Source organism: Corapipo altera, unplaced genomic scaffold, assembly GCF_003945725.1.
Source record: "Corapipo altera isolate COAL_440 unplaced genomic scaffold, ASM394572v1 55, whole genome shotgun sequence".
Lineage (NCBI taxonomy): Eukaryota > Metazoa > Chordata > Aves > Passeriformes > Pipridae > Corapipo > Corapipo altera.
The window spans coordinates 9,811,816-9,834,346 of NW_020884882.1; the positions used below are offsets into that span (position 1 = coordinate 9,811,816).

General features: G+C 38.6%; 1 protein-coding gene and 1 long non-coding RNA gene across 5 annotated transcripts in view; one reads left to right on the forward strand and one right to left on the reverse strand.

Moving 5' to 3' along the window:
- Positions 1-5,183, reverse strand: part of FHIT (fragile histidine triad) — a 552,831-nt gene extending 547,648 nt beyond the window's left edge. Inside the window, exons 1-2 of one of the 3 annotated variants that reach the window (XM_027640694.1) lie at positions 5,136-5,183; positions 600-683 (exon numbers count right to left, since the gene is read on the reverse strand). In XM_027640694.1, coding sequence (XP_027496495.1) covers positions 600-683; positions 5,136-5,155 — 104 coding nt within the window. In that variant the 5' untranslated portion in view covers positions 5,156-5,183. Of the gene's footprint in view, positions 1-599; positions 684-1,172; positions 1,292-5,135 lie in introns of those variants that run through there. The other 2 variants (XM_027640696.1, XM_027640695.1) reach the window with 2 other exon arrangements.
- The window catches only part of LOC113945927, a 56,081-nt gene continuing 38,711 nt past the window's right edge, over positions 5,162-22,531 (forward strand). Inside the window, exons 1-2 of one of the 2 annotated variants that reach the window (XR_003527218.1) lie at positions 5,162-5,894; positions 11,964-12,023. This is a non-coding gene — a long non-coding RNA (uncharacterized LOC113945927). The remainder of the gene's footprint in view (positions 5,895-11,963; positions 12,024-22,531) is intronic. The other variant, XR_003527219.1, reaches the window with a different exon arrangement.

Sequence of the window (22,531 nt, forward strand, 5' to 3'; positions counted from 1 at the left end):
TAGAATATGCCTGACCTTTCCAAGTTCCTTCTAAGAAGACACAGAAAGCAATAATTACCAGGGGCTTATGGCCACGATAATCTATTTGATTTTCAGCAAATACCAACGTTTAATTCTGCTATGGAGTTGCATGTTGATAATTATTCTAAGTGAATCCTACACTTTGGGTTCTTTTTTTAATGTGACAGGATTGTGGTTTTCTGAGCAGTTTCAGTAAGAATGAAGGAAACTGTTACTCCTCTGGAGAAGACAATACTACCAAAGGCATTACTGCTCAAAAGCTTTCACTTAGGTAAAGACAACTCAGTATTCTGAATCTCTACAACACAGCCACCTTTTCTGTGCTGTGTTATGTATAAAGCAAGAATAAACTGTAATCCAGTGATTGCTGCCTGAAGAGTGGCACCAGGGCCAGCAAACATACACCACTATTTATACAGCTACTTGTACTCCCAAGCTCGTCCCTTTTTTCACAGGAGTCAGTGCTCTAATCTACTTTTACCTGGAGTATTTTTAAATATTCATTCTGTACACCTTGGTCTTCATTACAAATATTTGCAAGGAAAACATGTCACTTGAAAGGTACAATGGAACACTACCTTGCCTGTCTTCTGCTCCAGGGAAGTTGAAACTGGAAACTTAAACAGAGCAACTGGCAGGAGCAAGCTGAAATAATCCAAGATCTGGAAAAGCAAATAAGAGTGGAAAGGTCCAGTATCAGCAGCTGATTTCAACAAGCATAAAGTATTAACAAAGGAAAACTGAGTTTGCAAATAGTATTAGTTGGTTTGCCTATTCTTTATTAAAACTTGCTTTTTTTTGAACTCTGCTTAGTCTGTGACACCACTCTACATATAAGAACTAAAACAGGAGGAAAAAGAAATTTCTAATCACTTGCAGTAAAAAGGAGTCTGGTCAACAAAGCTCTTCCTTTTAAATGTCAGTAATACACTGTCCACATTTATAATTAGATTGCTGCAAGATGTGCCTCCAGAATACTGGTTTACCTTTATTTGAATTGCTATGCTTGTCAAGCTCTTTTCAACACCACCTTAGCCTAAAGTTTAACCAAAGAAGTAAGGATGATTCCTTAATGTTCCTTTTGCCAATCAAAGCAAAATCTCTGGCTGAATATAAATAGCAATTCCATTGAAATGCAGCTAACAAATCACCTGATTACTGTCCAGATCCTTGAAATTCAGCACAATGATATGCACTCATGATGGAATATCAACATAGTAGCAAAATATGAACATAATTAAAGCTGAGTATCCATGAAAACAAGCATGGAGTTTGCAATATTTATCTCCTGTACTTCGCCTGAAAACAGGGGAAATAAGTAAAATAGAAAATAGACCATTAATACATTGTGCTGTGTAGCTCAAGGACTTCTTATGTTAATGGCTTCAACTTCTGAGGGTGGAGTTGTATTTTTCAAAATAATGAAGTCCAAGGCACTCAAGCTCAGTCTTTTCTACACTGTTACCACAACCATCTGCAGGAACCTTTCTGAACACCTGCTCTCTCTGCAGGTAACCTCAGACTCCCTCTCTGACACATCTCCCTGAGGGACCACAGTCTCTGCAACCTCCATTTAGGGTCCTTTTATGGGATGGGATTCCCCTCACAGTCTAAGCACCAGGAGAGGAGAGCTCTTTGTTACAACTCTCCAATCTGTTCCTTGTAGGAATACAGTTAACATACTGTCTTGACATTTAAGGAAGGGGAGGAGGAATTAGTCTTAATTAAGGGCTTCTGCAGAAACTCTTAACAGCTGAGTCACTGATTGGCTTCTGAGAGAACGAGCAACGAGCAACCTTTACTTGCACAGTCACCACTAAGACTGACTCAACACAGAAAGGGAGGGGTTAGTCACAAAAAGGACTAGATCCAGCTTAAAGATACAACCAAAGAAAGTACATGAATCATGTTCAACTAACCCAGGCTTCATTTTTCACTAGTAAAGCTTTCTAAATGCTGATTATGAAGCTGCTTCTCATACAACCCAATTTTACCCTTTGCATGTGTGCTCGCAATTACGTGAAGAGGTAACTACTTCACAACAAACACTTACAAACACTCCAGAGTGAAAGGCTTCCAATTCTGACACTGGGTATTCATGATGGATACTCAGAATTACCCTGTAGCCTTAGGGATAATCGTATTTCCTTCATATAAACTCAAGTACCCAAAAGAACCCAGCACACATTTTAGCACCAAATAAAACAAAACCAGATTTGGTTAGGTTTTAGGCCTTAAAAAAAAAAAAAAAAAATTAAAAAAAAATCAAAAGAAAACCAGAACAAGCAAACAAAAAAATCCAATTACATACACATTTTAACTCTGCACTTGGAAAACATGAGTTATAAACTACAAGGATGTGCAAAGAACACATTGTGCCAAACATATCTAACAGTTTTATTTGATAAATTACTGGTATAGTAGAGAAAGACAAGAAGAATGAACATAATTTATTAAGACCTTCTTTAAAGCGTCCATTTTCCCCTAGAGCTTATGGAAATAGCAAAGAAACAAAAACATGTAGCCCTGCAAGAATAATTTAAATGTAAGTGAAGAAGCCACAGGAAGGCAAACAAGATATTTAAGGTATTAATTTAAAAAGGAGAAAATATGGATTATACTGCCCAACTGAAGTTTCACTTAGAACTAATTAATCTTAATGCACAAAATAAAACGTTGCCTACACAGCAACAAAATATTTGGAAATAATCAATTTGCATTTTGCAATCAGTCTCATGTTAGAATCTGAGCTATAGAAGTCAACAACAGTTTTCTTGCAGACTTAATATATCAACATTTGGGCCTCCGTAGTAAACATGACCAATTTGTCTGAAGCTGTTTATACACACACTAATGACATTCTATACATAAATCAGATGACACAGCTGAAAAGTGACAGTATTTTTAACTCTTGCAGAAATAGACAAATTTATAAATACATGAAATAATATAAATAAATGTAATTGACATAAATGAAGCTGCAGATACTGGAGAAGAAAGAATGACTGACATGTATAAAACTGAATAATTCAATTTACTGCAAATTCACAAAAGGATTCATGTGACAGACAACAAAATGAACATGAGAGGATTATACATTGTAACTACAAAAAGGCAAATCCTATAAAGTACGTACACAGTTGTAATATGCATGACAAGTGGATAATCTCATGCTCAACATTAAGTTACGTGAGTTGACCCAAGCCATTGTTTTCCATAGCATCTCTATATCCTCCGGTTTTCCCAACGTGTAAAAATATTAACTAAGTCACTAGCAAACCCAATGGAAAATGCAAACGTACAATTCAAAGGCTGTCAAACTAAAATATTTGACTATTACTACAGGCTTTCTGTAACACACTCTTCTCATTGCACTCAGACTGAGACATAAACCATAACAAAGGTAACAAATTATAAGAAATTGGAAAAAAAACCTGAAAATTTGACTCAAATAAAAAAATTTTAATAAATAAATGAATGAAAACAAGCAGGCTCCACAGCTACCACATAGTGCCTTAATTCTTCTAAGTTTTCTCAATGCTATAATACCATTAAATTAGCATTATTATAAACAGAATATTTTGAAGAGATTGAATTAGAACTTGCATCAGAAGTGCTACACTTGGAAATGTAACAGCTCACATTGAATGAAACGAGCAACGTCACTGATCAAATGTCTCACAAGGGGAAAAAAATAAACAAGCTGAAAGAAACACAACTAAAGGTTTCATAGTAAGTGGTGGCATTGGCATGCAAACTAATCTCAGATTTTACCAGCACTCTAAGCCTAACACACAGGAAAAAAGCAATAGAATTTCTTTTCCGCACACAGAATGTAATTTTTAAAGACAGGAATTGTACTCTGCTGTCATTCAAAGATTTAAAACTACTCAGAATGTCTAAAAATGCATTTGAAGGGAAATGTGAAAGCAGGTTATGAAATTGGGGGGCCTGCTATTTATTGGAGATAAGAGACATCTTGTCCAGAGGAAAAAGGAAAAACATTTAGCGCCACTTCTCCATTAGACATTTCAGTGATTCAATTTAAAATTAAGATCTTAGCACACGCTCTGGAATGTCTTACTTGAATCATCAACATCTAACATTTGAAAACTAAATACTCAGAAAGCTGCAAACTGCTTAAAATTGACATATTGTCTGCACATATTCTTCGAACTGAACTTTGCATATTCCTGTTTTTAAGTGTCAAATCATTAACGATTTTTAATGACATTAAAGCCCACAAAAATAATTTGAGCCTAAGCTGTGTTTCCTATCTCAAAGGCAACTTTCACCTGAGCATCGCTGAGCTCACGTTTTAGGTTTCAGCCTAGAACCAAGAATAAGTGGAGTTTTTTTTTTTTTTTTTGGGGGGGGGGGGGGGAGGAGGAGGAGAGGGCAGGTGTTTTTTAGCTCTTTGGTTCTGGAATTTACTAATTTATTAAGTGACTTATGAAAGATCTGCGATATGAATCTGTTCCTTGAAGACGTGGTATCCTCGGAAAAACACAGCTACCTCTGCCCCGCCTATGGCGTTCTCACCCAGCCTACCCACGTTCGGCTCAAATCCCTTAGGAACTGGTAGGAGAGCACTTGATCCATCACTTGGGACAAAGCGCATAAAGCACCAATAACGATTTTAAGCGTTAGTGCCTTACACATTAAACATAACCAACTGCTCAGAGTCTCTGCGATCCAAACATAGGCTGGTCATTGCAACGATTGCCTTGGTTTTGCTGGGGGGGATTTGCTGTAGTACACTGTATTTCTGGACTTGCTGTATTTCTGCCCAGCCCGAGGGTCCCTGCCCGCACACCGAGCGAGAGGAGGCGGGCACGCGGTCCCACCAAATAAAACACTTCAATTAGTGCGAAACGTTCCCGTGGGGCGGTTCAATGCCCAAAGGGGAGGGAGGGGAGGATGGAGGGGCAGCGAGGCGACCCCGGACCCGGCGCGGGGCGGCGGGCGCGGAGGGCACAGGGAGCGGCACGGCCGCAGGGAGCGCAGGCACAGCGCTCCGCTCCCGGCTCTCCTCGGAGCCCGCTCCTCCCGCCGGGAAGCTCGGCAGAGACGGGAGGGAAGGGGAGGGGGAAAGGAGCAAAATGGAGACTTACGCTCCCGCAGTGACGCGCATGCGCCCACCGCGGGGTGGGCGGTGCTCCCTCCTCCCGCCCCGGCCGGGAGTGTCCCGCCGTGAGGGGAGCGGCTCCTCGGCCACGGTGTCCGAACCTCCGGTGACAGCCCTCCCTCCACGGGCAGGGTACACCTGGGGAGCGGAGGAGGAGCACACCTGGGGCTGTGCCGGGGTCGGCAGGGAGAAGTCTCACAAATTGAGCCTCCACAGATTGTGTGGACTTGGCATCGCAAGAGGTCACAGGATTACAAATAGGGAAAGTGATGTCGCGGTGTGCGTCCTGTGCTTGTGCTGCTGCCCAGGTGTCTGGTTTGGACCACACTGGAGGCGAGAATTGTAACATTCCCGATAGTTTTACTTTCCTCTGACGTGGCTTTAATTTTTGGTTCTGTGTAGCGCCCGCGAGACTCCCTCGCCCCGCGCCGCGGTGCGGGCAGCGCTGATGACCCCGTTGATCTCCCTGGCGCAGACAGGGGGGTTCCAGCTCCTCAGTTCAGTATCGGACTCACACAGGGCGCTCTGAAGCAGCGGCTCCTTCCAGAGCAGCACATCCAGCACCATCATCAGCTTCTGCCTTCGAATATTTCTCCGTCCACCACTTTCCTAAAGAAAAAAAAGCGTAGTTAGTACCTTGCTTTTGCGAAGTTGGACTGAGCTTTTGTAGTGAAGACAAGGTCTTACAGCAGAAAGCCAGGTTTCTAATGGGCCTTTGGTGTGTAGAGAGTTCATTTTCAGCCTGGTACCCAGGAAAGCTCTCTTAAATAGCTACTTTTATGTATATCCACTGTAGAGGAATTAAGTTGCTGAATATTACTTTTATTCCTGTGCTTCAGGCAATCAGAGATGCTGGGCTCAAGCCCAAACCTTGAACTTTATTTTATATTCTAAAGAAAATTAGTATGAAAGACAGGTTTGATTTATTTGCTTGAGCTGGTACCATTAAGAAGTGATGCAAGGCACTTTTACTGCTGTATGAATGAGCACTGCCACAAATAATGACCAATAAGTGCAAGTGTCATAACTTACCCTGTACACTCATATTGAAGACATTGTTATCACCAACTCATGAATGTGGTATCAAGTATCATTATTACTTAATGCCAACAGAGAGCCAAGACTGCCTTTTGATGCCACTGCTGTGAGTAATGCCTAGGTATCTGTACTCCCACAGCAAAGTCCCCAGCCTAATCCCAAAAATCACTCCATGCTGAAGTGACAGAATCAATTCTCCCTGCTGTTACACATTTTGTCAGCCTTTTGTGACACTGCACAGCGACAGGTCCTGTGAGACTCTTATCTGCTGCAAAGTTCCCCCAGATATGTCCCTTTTACGGTCCATACACCTGTCTTCTAGGATTATGCAACTGAGAATCCAGCAGTGGCTGCTCTTCCTACACCCACTTCGTCCTGAGAAACATACTGAGCACTCATTTTGTTTACAGAAGCAAACACAGTGTGTACAATTCCCATATCTAGTGAAGTGTTTTGCCATCAAAGGGTCACCTTATTTCTCAATTATTATCTTCTGCAGTTACACCCTGAATGGCAGACAGACCTTTGCCTCAAGTTACCAAGTCACTGCAAATGCTAATTTCGGTGTAATAATTTTTCACTCTTTATGTTCCTGAAGTCCTAGCATGAAGTCCTAGTGGTTTTAATGACTCTACAGTTGCCCATTGGCTTTATTACCTTGCACTGATTTGGTAGTTTTCCTGATGTCTTATTGAACTCACTGAACTGAGTTAATAAATAACAGTACAGCAGGCAACTACCAGTGACTCCGTTTCCCAAAACTGACTCCATTTGTCATAAGGAACATGAAAACAGTAAAGTCTGTCTCTTGGCTTCAACAGCCTAATCTGCATCACCTGGCTTTCTTTGAGTTGACTTTTCAGCTCATACCACCTGCAGGGATCATACTTTTCCCTCCCTGACATGCTTTACTGCCATAAGTTGTTAAGGAGACCATATCACTTGTAAAAGCAAAGACCATCAGACTTCTATATAGATGGTTCTCCAAATCAAGGGATACTGTGTGAGATGATGTGCCCATCACACCCTGATGAAAATACACTCATATATCCTTTTATGTGTGTTATCCCTTGTTTACTCAGTATTTTAAACTACTGTACAAAAACGTTGCCTCTTTTGAGGTTGGCAGGCAAAGATAAGAATTTAAGACTGTTTTGTTATTCCAGGGCCATGCTCATGATTCCATGAAAACAAACACTGTACTGGAGTATATGCTGAAAAAGTAGAGATTTCAGTAAAGCAGCACATCAGAAAATCTGCTTAAATATGTCAGAAAGTTTTAAAACCAACCAGAAAAAAAAAAAAAAGAACCAAAACCAAAACAAAAACCAAACAAACAAAAAACCCAAACAAAAACCCAAACAAACAAACAAAAAAATGAACCCTGACTGTTATTCAACAGTGTTAAAAACAAACTGCAAATTCTAATCTCTTTGAATAGCTCTAGACATAATTCTCCACTTCTAACTTTGCAACCCCTGTCTGTAACCAGAGATTATGTGTTACATAAATACTTTGAACTGCTAAGATTTGTAAGAAACGTGGGAAGAGGTAGGCTACTGCTACAGCAAGAGCCTTGGCTTACAAAAATACAGCTTTAATGTTCTCTTATTAACAGAGAAAAACAAATACAATCCATAAGCAGAAGTGAAGCGTGTTTCTAGATAATCTGCTTCTAACATTCAGCTGAGCATGAAATCTCTTGAAGAAAAGCCTGGTAGAGATCCCAGGAAAACATTCTTTTAGGTCACTGCTGCTTATTTGTTTGTTCCTTAATACTGAGCTGGTTTATACTTACGTAGTACCAAATTTTTCCTCCCTTTAGTCCTCAGCAGGAGCACAAGTCCTTAATATCTTGTCTTTGCCACTGTCAGAGTTTCAGTAAGTCAAGTCCTCACAGAAGGTGTTTTACCTGCAAAGTGAAATATGAAAGTCTATCTGCCTCTGTGATGGATTGGAATTGTATTTATTTTTCAGTGAATTCTCTGGTTTCCAATATGAAACTATCTTAAATTATCTCAAATTACGAGTCTCAGAGCTGTGATGTTACACAGTGTGTGTTTTCAAACATTTTTCTGCCTTAATATTTGTTGTGTATCCAAGAAGTAGGAACATAGTGGTTCTAAAGAAGTAAAAATGGTATTAGTGAATCAGAAGCTGGCAGTTTTGTCATGTAACAAGGAGATTCTTCTCATGGTCTGTTTCTGGGTTCTACAACTTAAAGTGTGTGTTTGTTTCTTCTTTCTATGTGAAATGATATTCACAATCCTCAAGATTCTGTGAGAAGCGACCTTCACAAAAGGAACCCATGAGAAAAGCAACAAAGCATCATAGGACTTTCTAAAGAAATTTTCACTGTTTTCTTTCTTTAGTATTCAATTCTAAAGCTGTCTTTTGTTGGTTTTATTTAGGTGGGATACAGAGATTATATTGTGTTGGATTACTGCTATTTTAGGGAGTCTGGGCCTGAAGGACTTGTATGGTATCACTCTCATGGCTACTTCTTTGTTACTGTGATTCAGGTGTCCTCTCACTAAGTATTTTCTTCAAGCCACAATGTATTATCCACTGGCCAACTCACCAACTACTTCTTTAAGACCAGTTGACCGTTTCTTCTAACTTGCTCTTAGTCATCTCTCTTTTCTCAAAACCAGGAAGAGCATTCGTGGGTTTGGAAGAGTAACAACGATCCTGCACCGAACCAAAGCAGCCCTTCTGTGCAGCCAGTCATTAATTCCTCTCTGCTAGCTTGTCATCACCAGATGTCTGCTGAGTTCACACCCTCTGCATTTCCTGTGACTGCACCCCCAAGGCATCCACAAATGGTTCTGTATTTTCAATGAGAGCCCCACATCCTTTTTTTGAACGTTCCTCTTCGCTACCTGAGCAACTGCAGCTGCTCCACAGAACTGCAGCCTCTCTTTGGGTTACATGTCATACCTCTCTCCTGAGTGAATGAGTCTACAAACAGCATAAGAGTATGTTTAAGAGTTTCAGCACTTGTGTTTTGGAAAGTGGGCTTTGCACGGAAAGTAATGAGAAATGTTAGATATCCAACACAGAAAAAATATTTCTGGGTTTATATCAACAAGTAAACCACAAAATGGCTTTGTTTGCCATAAGAAGCACTGGCCATGAAGTCTCTCTCTGCCCATAATGAAGCATATCTGAAGGAGGACTCACAGCTACATCTAAGCATGAGAAGTGTAGGCACATTTCCCTGTGGAAATGGCACTCACTGAACCTGCTCACCAGCAGTAGGTGCAATTAACTGTGTCCAATTTACATTTGGAGCACGAGGGACAAGCTTTCACAGCACACCTAATGCAGCAAACACAACGAGCTGGGCTTTGTGAACACAGTGCACAGTTTCCCAGTTCAATGGGAAACTTTACAAAATGTATGTGCAAGGTATAATTACAGCATGTCACAAATAAACTTTCGAAAGGATAATTGAAACAACACTCGTATCTTGAAAAAAGGAACTGGTTAATTGATGCAGGTTCATAGACATATGTCATAGCACACAATACAATTAATAAAATATAAACACCAATTTTCAAATCAACACAGCTTGATAACTTGAATTCAAATTTTAGGAACAGCAAAAAAGCTAAAAAGCACCATAAAGTAAGCCCAATCCTTCAGCTGACTAGTAAATATGAAGGAAAAAAAATTGGAAACCATTAATATTTTTCTAACACCTTAGGGGTCTTTCTTTCATGTTTTTTTCATGCTCTCTGTGGCCACTGAGACTAGTAGGAAACCAGCCAATTTAGTCAAAAAACTTTGCAGCATAGCAGGGAGTCTCATTTGTCATCACATGCAATAGCAGCTGTCTCTGTCAAGAATGAAGTTAATCAGTACAGACTACATAAATTAGGAAATTCTTTAGGTGGTTAACAATGTACCTTTGAATGAACAAAGACCAATCTTTGTCTCCTGATACTGGGAAATTTCTCTTTCAAATATGCCAGTTTTGTGGTTTGAAACTAAGGAGCAATGAAACTCCTTAATGTATTTTTTACACAAGTATTTCTGGCAACTGAAGATACTCAGTGCACACAAGGGACACTAAATGTTATAATTGTAAGAGCTATATCAAGACTCAGGTTTTTTTCACCTTTCTTCACCTTCTTCCATTCTATTCTTAATTATTTCATATTATTGACTAAGTTTCTAATCCAGGTCAAATTTGAGAATTGCAAGAAACAAAGAGTATAAAACCTTGGGAATATGTTTCTTCATGTTAAAAAACCCTGAAATACACTATTTTGAGTTAATATGCTGAACATGTAGCAAATAAATCTCTAAAGATACTCATCTTCATGAAATTTTGCACCCTCCTCAACTTTGGCACTAAGTAAAACAGTTTGTGTGCCATTCAGGAAGATAGAATTTTCTTCTTAAAAATTCATTTCATAAAGCCTTGAGAACATTTAGGACCCTTCTAACCCCAAGTATTTTCAGTTTGCACAATGCCTCTAGCCTAAAAACACGGATTGATGATGTGTTTAAAATCATCCAAGGAACATAAATGAAGGAAGAAAGAGCTTTATGCCTCTTTTCTTTACCACCACCTCTGTATGTTTATTGTGGAATTTCTATGTAAAGCAGGTAACCAAGTAGGAAAAAACTAACCTGTTCTGTGAAATATGAGAGTTACCTGTTTAGAACTCTGGCCTACAGCCATAAAAATTTGTTTAGTTATCTCACAGTTATGTCACATACTCCTTCCTCAAAAGATCTGGGCTAGATTAATTTGATACTGTAAAAATATGTGCTATGTGAAAAGAAGAGCTGACGTATCAGCCTTCAATTTTGAGAAGAAAGGATATCTCAGAGGGCTGACTGGTTCATGATTGCAGGAATGATCTAGGAGTGGGGTAAAAAAGGCCAGTACTGATGCACCAGCTTAAGGGAAAGCCCAACATTTGTTTATATTATTAAATGACCTTACTATTGGTATAACTGTTTATGTTGCAATCATAAGGTACTGGGAAAGGCCACACTCCCAGGTATCTGATGCACAGATACTGAGGGCATGCTGGGTTCTCAGAATGCTGCTTACCTGAGCTGACAGAGGGCCTTTTCCAGGGATACCATGTGATGAACACCCTCAATGACTTTTAGAGGATGCTACATGGAATACCAGTGTAAAAGGCAGAAAAGCAAACTGGTTTGTAGATAAAGACTTCAGTATTTGCCTCACTCTTCTGATCACTGTTCGTTACCTATTTCTGAAAACAACAGTGAAGATTTTCACTTTGTTTCAGGTTTTATTTTAATTCTTTCTGCAATTCTTGAAAAAAAAAAAAAGATGGTATATGTTGCCTGTTTAACTAAAGGAGCAACAAAAACCTTAAGCAAGATCATTTTGATATAAAAAGAATTGGATCTTTATCACAAAAAAGAACACAAGGAAACTTTCATGTACTACAGAAAACTCACTTAACCTTCAAAATCTGCTAGGCAGTTTTGTGAGGAACCACAGCAACTAAAACACATATTACAATAATTAAATATAAAAGCAAGGGTTGAGCATCACATATGTTATCTACAAAAGTTGTTAGATAATAGATGGGAATGTTAATGCAAAGAATATTCATATTGTGCTGCTATCAAGGGCATACATCAAAGTGGAGTGCTTTTTTGCAGAATCAAGGGAAAATGACTGTTGTTTTGGCACACAGTATGGCATGGCATGTCAAAAGAAATTATAAAATGTTTTCAAGATCTACTGAGTATATCACTTACAAAGTATTGTGTTTACTAGGAAGGAAGAAACAAAAGGCAGAAGAGTTGGAGGATCCTCACAGCCCTTAAAGCAGCCTAGGTAAACACGGTTACAGCTTTTGGGTTTTTGCAAGCTAGTCTTCACAGACAAGCTCTGTGTGAGCAATATGGCACATAGGGATTTACAGAACCTACATAAAATTTAAAATTTCTTATTTGAAGTGATTCCATTTTGAGAAGCTTAAAATTATCTTTTCCTCCTGAAGATTCCATAAGATGCTGATTTAGAGCTCCATTTTACATAGAAAAATACTCTGAATTTCTCTTGTAAGCATCTCACTGGAAATAACAAAGCCATTCATAGGTTTGCTCAAATATATTTTAAATTGGTTGATGGACTAACACTGAAGGACTAAGTATAGCTATGGATTCACTTCCCGTGAGTGATTTTTATAAAATTTCCATATGTCAGTGGCACAATGTCATTTAAGGACCTTTTTTCTAAATCACATAAAACCAATTTATATCAGTTACTGTTTTTAATCAAGTTCCGCTGCCCCAACTTAGGGCTTGTCCTTTGAATCCTTAAATTACCTGAAGGAAATTTACCTTGAGTATGATAAAGTATTGACAAACACGTAATTCATCCTCTGACAATTCTTGGTGCTTGTGAAAGATGTTCAGTGGTGAAAACAGCTGTGCCAGCAGCTCCTTTGGTGCAGTTACAATCTTACTTGACAAGACCACAAAAAACTGAGAAAGCTGAACAGTTTCCACACTCCTGATAACTTACATATTTCATGTTTTCCTCTTTATGCTTTATTTTGAGTAAGTAAGGGACATCCCAATATTTTTAGATTCCTTTTTTGTTTGCTTTCTCTGGTGATTGCTTTTAGCAAAGGAGGGAGTGAGGGGGTTTGAAAGTGACTGTAGGTTTCATAAACTGTGTACACACGTGCCTCTGGGAGCACCTCTGCAGTCAGTAAAGAAAAGGTGCTAGAAAACACAGGAACAAGTTTCAAACAGTGCTAAAATACTCTCTCATAGTAATTTTTATTGCAGCATATTCTGACCTTTTAAGTCATAGGGAACTGATATTATTACTGTACTTTTGGTAAATGGGAATCATCAAACTACTGTTCCTCAAGATCATTCTGAACAGCTGCAAGGACAGTTGCCTCTCTGGGGCTGCTGGTGGGGATGAAGGAGGGCGCAGAGCAGTCTCTCCCTGGTCCCACCTCATGCTGTCTATGCCAGATAAGGCACTGTCCAACTGGGAGCTGCCTCTATCATCTCTATCACTGCTGTGAGGGAAGAGGGAGCCTCCACGATGGAATTGCTGCAGTACAGATACACAGTACAAACTCAAACTTAGTATAAACTGAATTCTGCAAGAGGAAACTTCACACCAGGTGTCAGAATTGTGTTTTGGACATTAAGAAACTTGGGTTTGGTCCCATTTCTTAACCAATATAAATCACAAATATGACTTGGAGAACTCTTTATTTGGCATCTGTAGCCAAACAGTTTTCTCAACTCCTGTTCAGAGTGTGCTAAAATTATTACTGTAAGCATTAACTGGATAACTTAGTTACAGTCTGATAGTCATGTGTTGGCTAGTTGCTTCGATGTCAATATGCTTTTTGTTTGCTGACATTTTTTTAGTATTACCAATAGTTTGGGTAATATGTCTTCTTGTTTATATTTGGGAGTATTAATAAAGCAGGTAAGACCTGTCTTACAGTTCTTTCAATAAGAAGCCCATGAAGTTTTGAATAGATGTTCCCTGACTAACATAAAACCATGACCAGTTTTCTCTGTTAGCCTATGGCTCTCACACCTGGATTAATCTTGGAATGTAGTCAGCAAGCAGGAAGGCAGTAGCAGAAGAAGGATGGCCTTGTGCAAAGACTGACAAAAATTCACAGCACTCGATGTCACAGTCTCAGCACAGTCTTGTCACTTTATTCTCACCTATATCACTCCTTTGGGGAAAGGAAAGGATTTCAAACTGGGGTGTCAGTAAAAGTGCCACTACTGCTGGTTGGACAGAGGGAGAATCTAAAAGTATCTGGGTTTATTGATGGTTCACAGTAATTAACTGTTGGCTGCCACTCTGCTTTCACCTTCATCAGTACTCTGTGACTGTGTCTTCTCTGTGCTCCCTAGCAAGTGTTCAGAGAGCTGACCAACTGAGACTAAACTTCTGAAAATACAAGCTGCATGAATGAATCAAAAGCTACATTGCTAAATTCCAGGGGAAGACCAAGATATTTGAGGTTTCAAATCAGTCCTTTACAAGCCTCCCAACTGGATTCATTATGAAGTTGCTCATCTTCTAGATGGAACATAATAATTCAACAGAGAAATTCACAGGCCTTTAAATGGTTGTTTTGCTTTCATACTTTTTTTTTTTTGTGAAAAAGATTAGAGTACAAAGCAAAACTGTATCGCTATCACAAGAAACTTCTAAGTAAAACAAAATTAACATGAGAAGCAAGTAGAGCATTACAGAGAAAAATGGTGCTACTCAAGAAACAGATAGTACTATTAAGATCGTTTAGTTGGCAAGACAGAAAGCCTGGACTGATTGCCAGCAGAATGGCAACAGAAACATTCAGATGAATTCCAGTCTCACAAACATTAGGCCACATGGGAACATTTAAATGCAGTGCAGTTTGCTTCTCTAAAGAAGTGATGGGAAAAAAAATGTTTCTTTTATTTTCACAGAAGAGAATTTTTTATTTGGTAGAGGAGAATGAGTGTAAGCTATAGGCAGAATTTTAATCTACATTGGCATTCCACTCAGGCAGGGAGTAGGCAAAAAGGCTTGTCTTAGCTGATGTATTTTGTGATTGCTGTAAGATGGGGTAGGATTCTCCAGTCCTCGCTCGTTCCTCGCTCAGTCTCTGGAATGAGCAGGTACAGGGAGCTCCTCTCTGCTTGGAAGCGAAGCAGCGTGTGGTTTGATCTGGCAGCATAATTCACTGGGTAGCATGAGAATAGGATATAGATAATGGCATATCTAGAAACTCAGTAAAAGGCTATTTCAGCTGGAAGCTGCAGTGTTTGAAGGAGTGCAGCCCCGTCCTTGGACAATGAGGAGAAATCATAACCAAGTTCTTGAACTGTAAAAGAAAGTTGCTGAGTTTTTTTCCTAATACCTTCTTTCTCACTTCTACCCTTTGCTGTGGTCTGTCTCCACAGGGAGCAGGATCTAGCTCTGGCAGCTCTAAAATTTTTATGTGATGTTTAATAAATGGGTCTTGGTTTCAGTCTCTTTTCCATAAGATGTCATTTGAATTTTAATATATTTAGCACAAAGTATACCGTGCAGGTATTTTCCCTGTTACAAAAACTGCAGACGTTCCACTTGACTGCTGTGAAGGATGCTTAGATCCTTAAGAATGCTAAGATACATAAATATTTGCACAATGACATGAACTTAAGCTGTGCAGGACAAACTTTGCCTAGTCAAACAGAATCTGATGAAAAATTTTTAGATTTAGAGAAAGTTTGTATATTTGTACCCCATCTTCAGAAAAACAAGCAAGTGAAAAAGATACCACTGGAGTCTGAGGGATAAATTGGACCTGAATTTTCACATTCACGTTTTTTAGATTTGTTTTGTACTTAGAATATGAGGAAGCCTATTAGAGTACGTATTGCAACTTTAGAAAATCACTTGTCTCTGAAATATCCAAAATGGTCGCTCCTGATTTAGAAAAGCCTGAGGAATTTAATGCAGAAAGGTGATTTTCATAATCTTACACAACAGGAAGCACATTGCATGCAGGATCTCTTGTAACGAGCTGGGCAGAGCACCTCAAGTGCAAGGAGGGCTTTAACTTTGAAGTCTATACTCTATGTTTCTGTAATCAAACATGAAAAGTATTAAATTCAATATCAATTCAATATCAAACATAAATAATCAAAATCAATTCAATTCAATATCAAACATAAGTAGTATTAAATATCAGAGAACTGGCAGGTCACAGTAATGCATTGCCACACTAGAGACAGTCATGGTGGTAAAGCTGCACAACAGTGGAAAAGTAGTGGGGATTCAGTTCATTTCTCATATGTGTTTATTTGTTGTTGTTGGTGAACATATTTGTTGATTTACTTGAATAATGCTGCCATTTTGCAATAGGCCATTAGTAAACATTTAGGGATCTTCATTTTATATATAGTTGGGCCCAGTAATCAATCTGTTTATTACTTTAATTATTCTTGCTACAAAAAGGTTTTTATTTACTTAAGAAAGAAGACAAACAAATTGGAAAGTGTCCTGCTGGCACACCAACATTTGGGAAGGGATACAGACGGTACATCCTTAGACATTTATATTTATTTCCATACTACAAACTGCTAAGATACTTTATTCTATGCAAACACTGGCAAGAGATCAATATAAACAAAATGATCCCGGATGAGCAGCTCCAGCCCATTGTTTATTGCCATTTCTCATGCAACTGCCTGTTTGAGCTGTTGAACAATTGCTGGGGTTCCTGACTGGAAAGTATCAGTTACTTTCCCGTGAAGAATCTCGCAAGCGAGGAGTAAGTGACAGTGGAAAATTGTATACTATGATGATATAAATGATATAAAAAATCATGGGTTTGAGGATAAATCTTTTATTCATAACCATAATTTTCATGCTGTTGCATCTCTATTTATCAGCCTCCATAGCATGTCACTTCTCCCATCCATTCTTTTGGCACTGCAGCCAGTAAGATGGATACTCAAGATCTCTATCCAAACATGCATTTTCTAGAACATAAGGTAAAACCAGATGGAATCTGAATTACAAAAGTACAGTAATCACAATGCATATTAATAACCTGTAAAAGTAGCCTGAGTCTTTGAAATTAGTTTACCTATAGTCTTTGCATGTAGTGTCTGAAGGTCTTATTATTGATTCTGCATGAAATAGTTAAGATAGCTTTTACAATAAAAAAGATACAGCTGGAGCTGTGATATTTACAACAAACTTTGGCTTTAGTGCATTTAATACAGTGTCTGTTTTTTCCATGTTAACCTTAACTTTTAAGAAATCCAAAATCTCGGTATCTATTGAGTTGGCAATAAGAAACAGCACAAAGAACTTGGGGGGTTTTGTTGCTGCTGTAGAGAGACTTGTAACTGCAGAATATAAGAAAACAACTTCCTTAAAAACTCAGGATGCAGTTCAAAGAACTACTCCCACCCCGTAAGGTAAAGTGAGATGAGGAAAAGGTGCCATATTCATGGACCACCCTTGAGTGCCAAGCCTGCAGACAGGTGATGTGACACAGGCCCAGCTCAGCTTTCAGCCACCCTTGCAAACACATGTCAGCACCAATTTCATGCAATCAGCAAACCTCTCCACACCCTGCATTTAGATGACACTCCAGTTATCTACATGATGCAAGTTTTACTTCTGTGGAGTAATCATTGTTAAAAAAAACACTTATATTCATCCACACCTGTACTGTAATAGCAGTCATAGCATAGCAATAGTATTTGTAGGCATTTTTGTTAGATATTACCTCCAAACTTCCAAAAATAGCGACTTGTATTAAGAAATATCAACAATAAAAACTGAAGTCCTTCTGTTTTGGAATTAGGGTTGCTTAATGTCACAATTTAGGATGTTTTTATTACTTAATGATAATTAATAAAATATTGTTTCAATTGTTCTTTGAAGAGTCTTGTCGGTGGTACACTGCAGGAAAACATTTATACAAGTGGTATTTGGCTATATCAGATATTTTAAAATAATACATTGCCCATAGGTATTTTTATACTGGTTTTTGAGCAAGTGCACATGAAAGATTCGCTCAGGTTGCTCATTAACTGTAAAACAGGAACATTTTCATTTTACATTAATTTGTTCTCTTGTGTGAAAATATTTCTTAGCTGAAAAATATTGCCCCAGTTCAGCCAGCTCTTAGGCAGAGGAATAATGTTACTGTGTTGCAACTTCTAAAGCCATCGGTCTAGTTCTAGGCTTAAAGTTAAAGCTGTGTATAAATGCAGAATCAGAATAAAATCCTAAACCAGCTGAAGCCAATGGCAAAATTCCCATAGGCTGCAACGATGCCAGCATTTAATCACACAGTTTTCATATTCAAACACCTGCATCCAACAACCCTCTTTACTTTACTATTTCAAATTCCATTATTTTAAATTAGCAAAAATGAACAGGCGTTATTCTGATACAGCTGCATATATGAAAAATATATAAGGCATATATTTTAATACTTTTATGAGATGGTCTACAAGTTCTACATAGAAACATCCCTTGGTCATAAATCTGGCAACACTGTCCATTTGCAAAATGACAGCAGGAAAAGAACACGTAATAGATGAGAGCTAAAAATACAAACAGCTACATCTGTAATGCAGAACAATAGAAATAATAAGGATGGGAGAGGACAAAATAAAATCCACGTTAAGGGAGTAACCTGGGAAAAGAGATGAAGAAAATAAATACACTGGACAAAAGAAAACAAATATCATCCTAAATCAAAAGAAAGGTCAACTGATACTGGCCAGAGAGAAAAAGAATTGCACAACATCTACATTTTTTCCCTATATTTAATGTAAAAGAAGAGAGAAGCATGGAGCTCAGTAACATAAATATTGATGAGGCTTTGGGAATATCTAGCAGCAGAATTAATAAAAAGAAGGTAAAAGAATATTTAGATAATTTAAATATTTATGATTCAGAAGATCTAAATCATATTCAACCAAAGGATCTTAAGGAATTGACTGAGATGGATCTGACAGACATCTTTGAGACCTCACGGAAGAAAGGTTAGGTGCCAAAGGATTGAAGAGGGATGAATCTTAGGAAGCAGAAAAAGGTAAAAACCAGAGAATTTCAAGCAAGTTTCCAGTATTTCTTGCCATGCAAAACATGACAGTAAATATGTAACTAATAGTGTACCAATTAATGCACAGCAACATCATAATACTATTTTGAGGCTGTAAATTCTGTGTCTCTGTCAATCTCTCTCTTTTTGGTTAATGTCATTCAGTCTTAATCGTTGCTGAATAAAATTAAAAATTAATAAATGTCAAAAAACTCAACCAGACAAAGATTTGGAAATAAACAGGCTATTTACACAACAAAACAGAATATTTAGCTACAAATTTGTCAAAACTGAAAAGTTAAAGGACAAAGATCATAAAAGGAAGCAATCAAGAGGATTACAAATAAAGTTTCTTAGAAGTACACATTTGTTGTAGAGGACAAGTAGAATGCACAAGTTCAGTCCCAGTATAATTGAGACTCATGGAAAGCCATAGCAGTTCTCATGGAAAGTGAGACAAGAAACAATTTCAGTCTGAGTTAGTAACTGTTTGAATTGCATGATCATGAGCCAAGATCACACTTTTCACTCAGAGGTTAGTTAGTAAGATTACTATTCAAAATACATTTTTGCATAGTATCACATCTGGAATGCAAAGGTGATTCCCATCTTGTGGGCTTGCCACCACTGTCTCCTGTTCATCTCGTTCACAAACTGCTCACCTCCTGTATTAGAGACCACTGAATGTTTGACACTTGTTCCTATTAGACATTGTTCCAATATTTCTCCTTCAATGACCAGAATCTTCCAATTTCCAGCTAAAACCTATGAATTGCCAGGGTGAAACTGCCCATTATTGGCAATATTTTAATTTAAATAAGTGCCCTCCTGTCAGCTGTTTACCTCTCTACAGTGCTGGCAGACATTAATCAGAACCTTTCCCAGCCCTTGTTTTCTTTGCCTAGACAAGTCAAATTCTTTACATTTTCTTTAATCCTGTTAGTAATCCAGTTCTTTCAGCCTGTGATTCTCCATCATACTCAAGACCAGGTTTTACATCACTGTCTCAGTGCAATACTGTTTCCCATACCTTCCTGATATATCTTAACATGAAGTTTTCCTTTCTTTTTAATATTTTGCTTTAGTCCTTACAGTTGTCTTGCAATTGATTAAGACTCTAGATCTCCTTTTGTAGACTTTCACCAGTTAAAGGCAAAAATTCTCCTTTTCATCTTTAAACCCATGACTTTGCAGTGTGCAATATCAAATGTTCTTCTATTTGTATTTCTGAGATCATCAAATTGTCTAAATTGACCCACATGTTATTCTGTTCCTCTTCTGTATTGATTATCTCTCCCAATTTTCTGTTCTGAGGAAATTTCATTACCACGTTTTTCCTTTCTGTGTCATGCTTATTAATAGAAATATTAAATGGGACTTTGAAGAACTCCATTAGCCTGCTCTTTTCATTGCAATGCTTTCCCTTTAAATTGTTATCCCTTCTTTACATATTTCCTTGCCTACTTTAGGTTTCTTGTACTGTTCCCCAACTTCTCTTGCTTAACTAGTAATTTACCAAATGGTGTTATATCAAAATCTATATCAAAACTTTATGAAGCCCAGATTAATAAGACCTGCTTCATTTCCTTTGTCAAAAATCAGTTACTTTATCTGAGAAAAAATATCAGATGTTACTAAATTTACACTTTGCTGGTGGTTCATTCTACATTTTGATCAGACTTACAGTGCCGTGTTCTTAATTTTCAAAAACTACTACGTGCTGCACTTATCCCCTATCTGCATGTTTTTAAAATTTTCATGAGGATTTTTAGCATGCAGAGGCAGTGCTCGTGCTCACTGGCCACATTAACACGATGGCTCTTTTGGAGCCATTACAGTTGATCGTGGCAATGATCCATGGATTATATACTTTTATAAGGTCTGGTGCACTTGCAAACAAAAGGGTTTTTTCCTTTTGAGTTTCTCTTTCTCAAGAGACATTTTTTCTTCCTCCCCGAATCATCCTTTAATATTTATGCAAAGCAATCAAACAAAGGAAACCAAGCCACAAAAATTCCAGGTAAGATGATGTGATGAATACACTAAATCCTGGAGCAGAAAAGTAATTTCTGTCTCTGATGGAGGCTTTTTTTTGGCTGCTTCTCTGTTCTGTGCTTCCGTAGTACAGAAAGGCCCCGACGCACTCTGGGGATCATAAGCACATGTGCAAATTTAGTCCCATTTTCAACCAGGTCTCCAAGAGAGAAATTGTTCCCTGAGAAGAGCACTGTTGTGGTTCTGTCTCTGTCATATCACATGTTGCCACTTTTCCCTGACTCTCCTCATTCCCAAAAAAACCCCTGTATTCTGGACAGGTCCATCCATCTTTTCTTGGGACCCATCCTGATAGCCATTGCCTCTGGAACAGGGAAACCCCTGGAGACTCAAATGATGTCTGACAATGCAAATTATTTATGGTGTTTGGGTGTTTTTTGTCTTGCCTAATGGTAGTTTTCAGGCCATGCTCTAAAGCTGGGACAACCCAAGAAGGGAATACAAGAGAAGTGGTGTCATGAGATAAACTTGTCCTCTCCATGCTTGTCCTCTCCTAATCCTTTCTGCTGACAAGACATCTGCAAGTATCAAAAATAATCCTGTGCTGAGTGGAAAGATTTAATTAGCATTAGCTATTCTGCTATGTTGATTGATCTCTGTCACAGCCTCCCTGTGGTCCCCACTATACACACTGGTTTCTTGCCTAACCCTATTCTGGATAAAACTAATTAATTTGCTGGACAGAGGGACCCTAATGTAGCCCGAAGGGCAGCGTTACCCCACGTAGACACAATGCAGGCTAAGACAAGTTTTACTCCTTCCACACAATCCAGAGCTCCAGTGGTAACTCAGCCAGCTCCACACTCTCAGTGTATCCCAGATTTAGGGCAGGTACAGCCAGTCTGCTCCAGAAGCCATTAACTCTGCTCACTATTGCACAAGCCTCTTACTTGGCTCAGGTTCCTCCTGCACACATAATAAAGAGTAGTAAAGACAATAGTAATGTAACCAAGGCCATTGACCAGCAATGGGGGGACAGCAAAGTTAAATAAAAACAAAACAAAGAACCTGGAGGAATTCAGGTGGGGTTCATGACACACAAAGCCAAGAAATCCAAAACCAAATGCCAACTCTGTAAAAATAGAGGTACTGAATCTGCAATGATATATCTGGAGATGATTAATTAGATCATAGAAGATTCCCATAAAAAGCCCTGCTGTAAGTTGCTTAAAAGAGAAAATGTGATTTAACAAAAGAGCTTTAACATCCTTGCAACTCACAGTTCAGAGACTCCTCACCAGAGTGAGGGCTTTGTCTGGAACATGCCTGTGCCAAAGACCTCCTGTGTGACCACAGGAGTGTATCTTACTTTCCCTGTACCTTTGTTACTTATCTATAAAATGGATAATATATTCCTCCTTTCTCCATCCTTTATCTCGTCTGTTTAGATGTTAGTTTCTTTAAAGAAAAAAATTGCCTCTCACAGCAAGGGAGAAAGAGTGCGGGCTCAGTAATAATAACACTGAGACCCAGACATTGTCTGACAAAGTAAGGTGATTTCCTCTTTGTCTCCTTGCTCATCAACCGGGTGTGCAACACTTTATGAGTCTGTGGGCATATAATGGAAGGCTGCATAACTGGGAAACCACAGGGGCATTCACAGGCTTTTACCAAGGGATAGGAACTGTATTTGAATTAGGAGCAACTGACATTCAGGGTCTCCAACAATACAGATAATTTGGACTTGTATGAG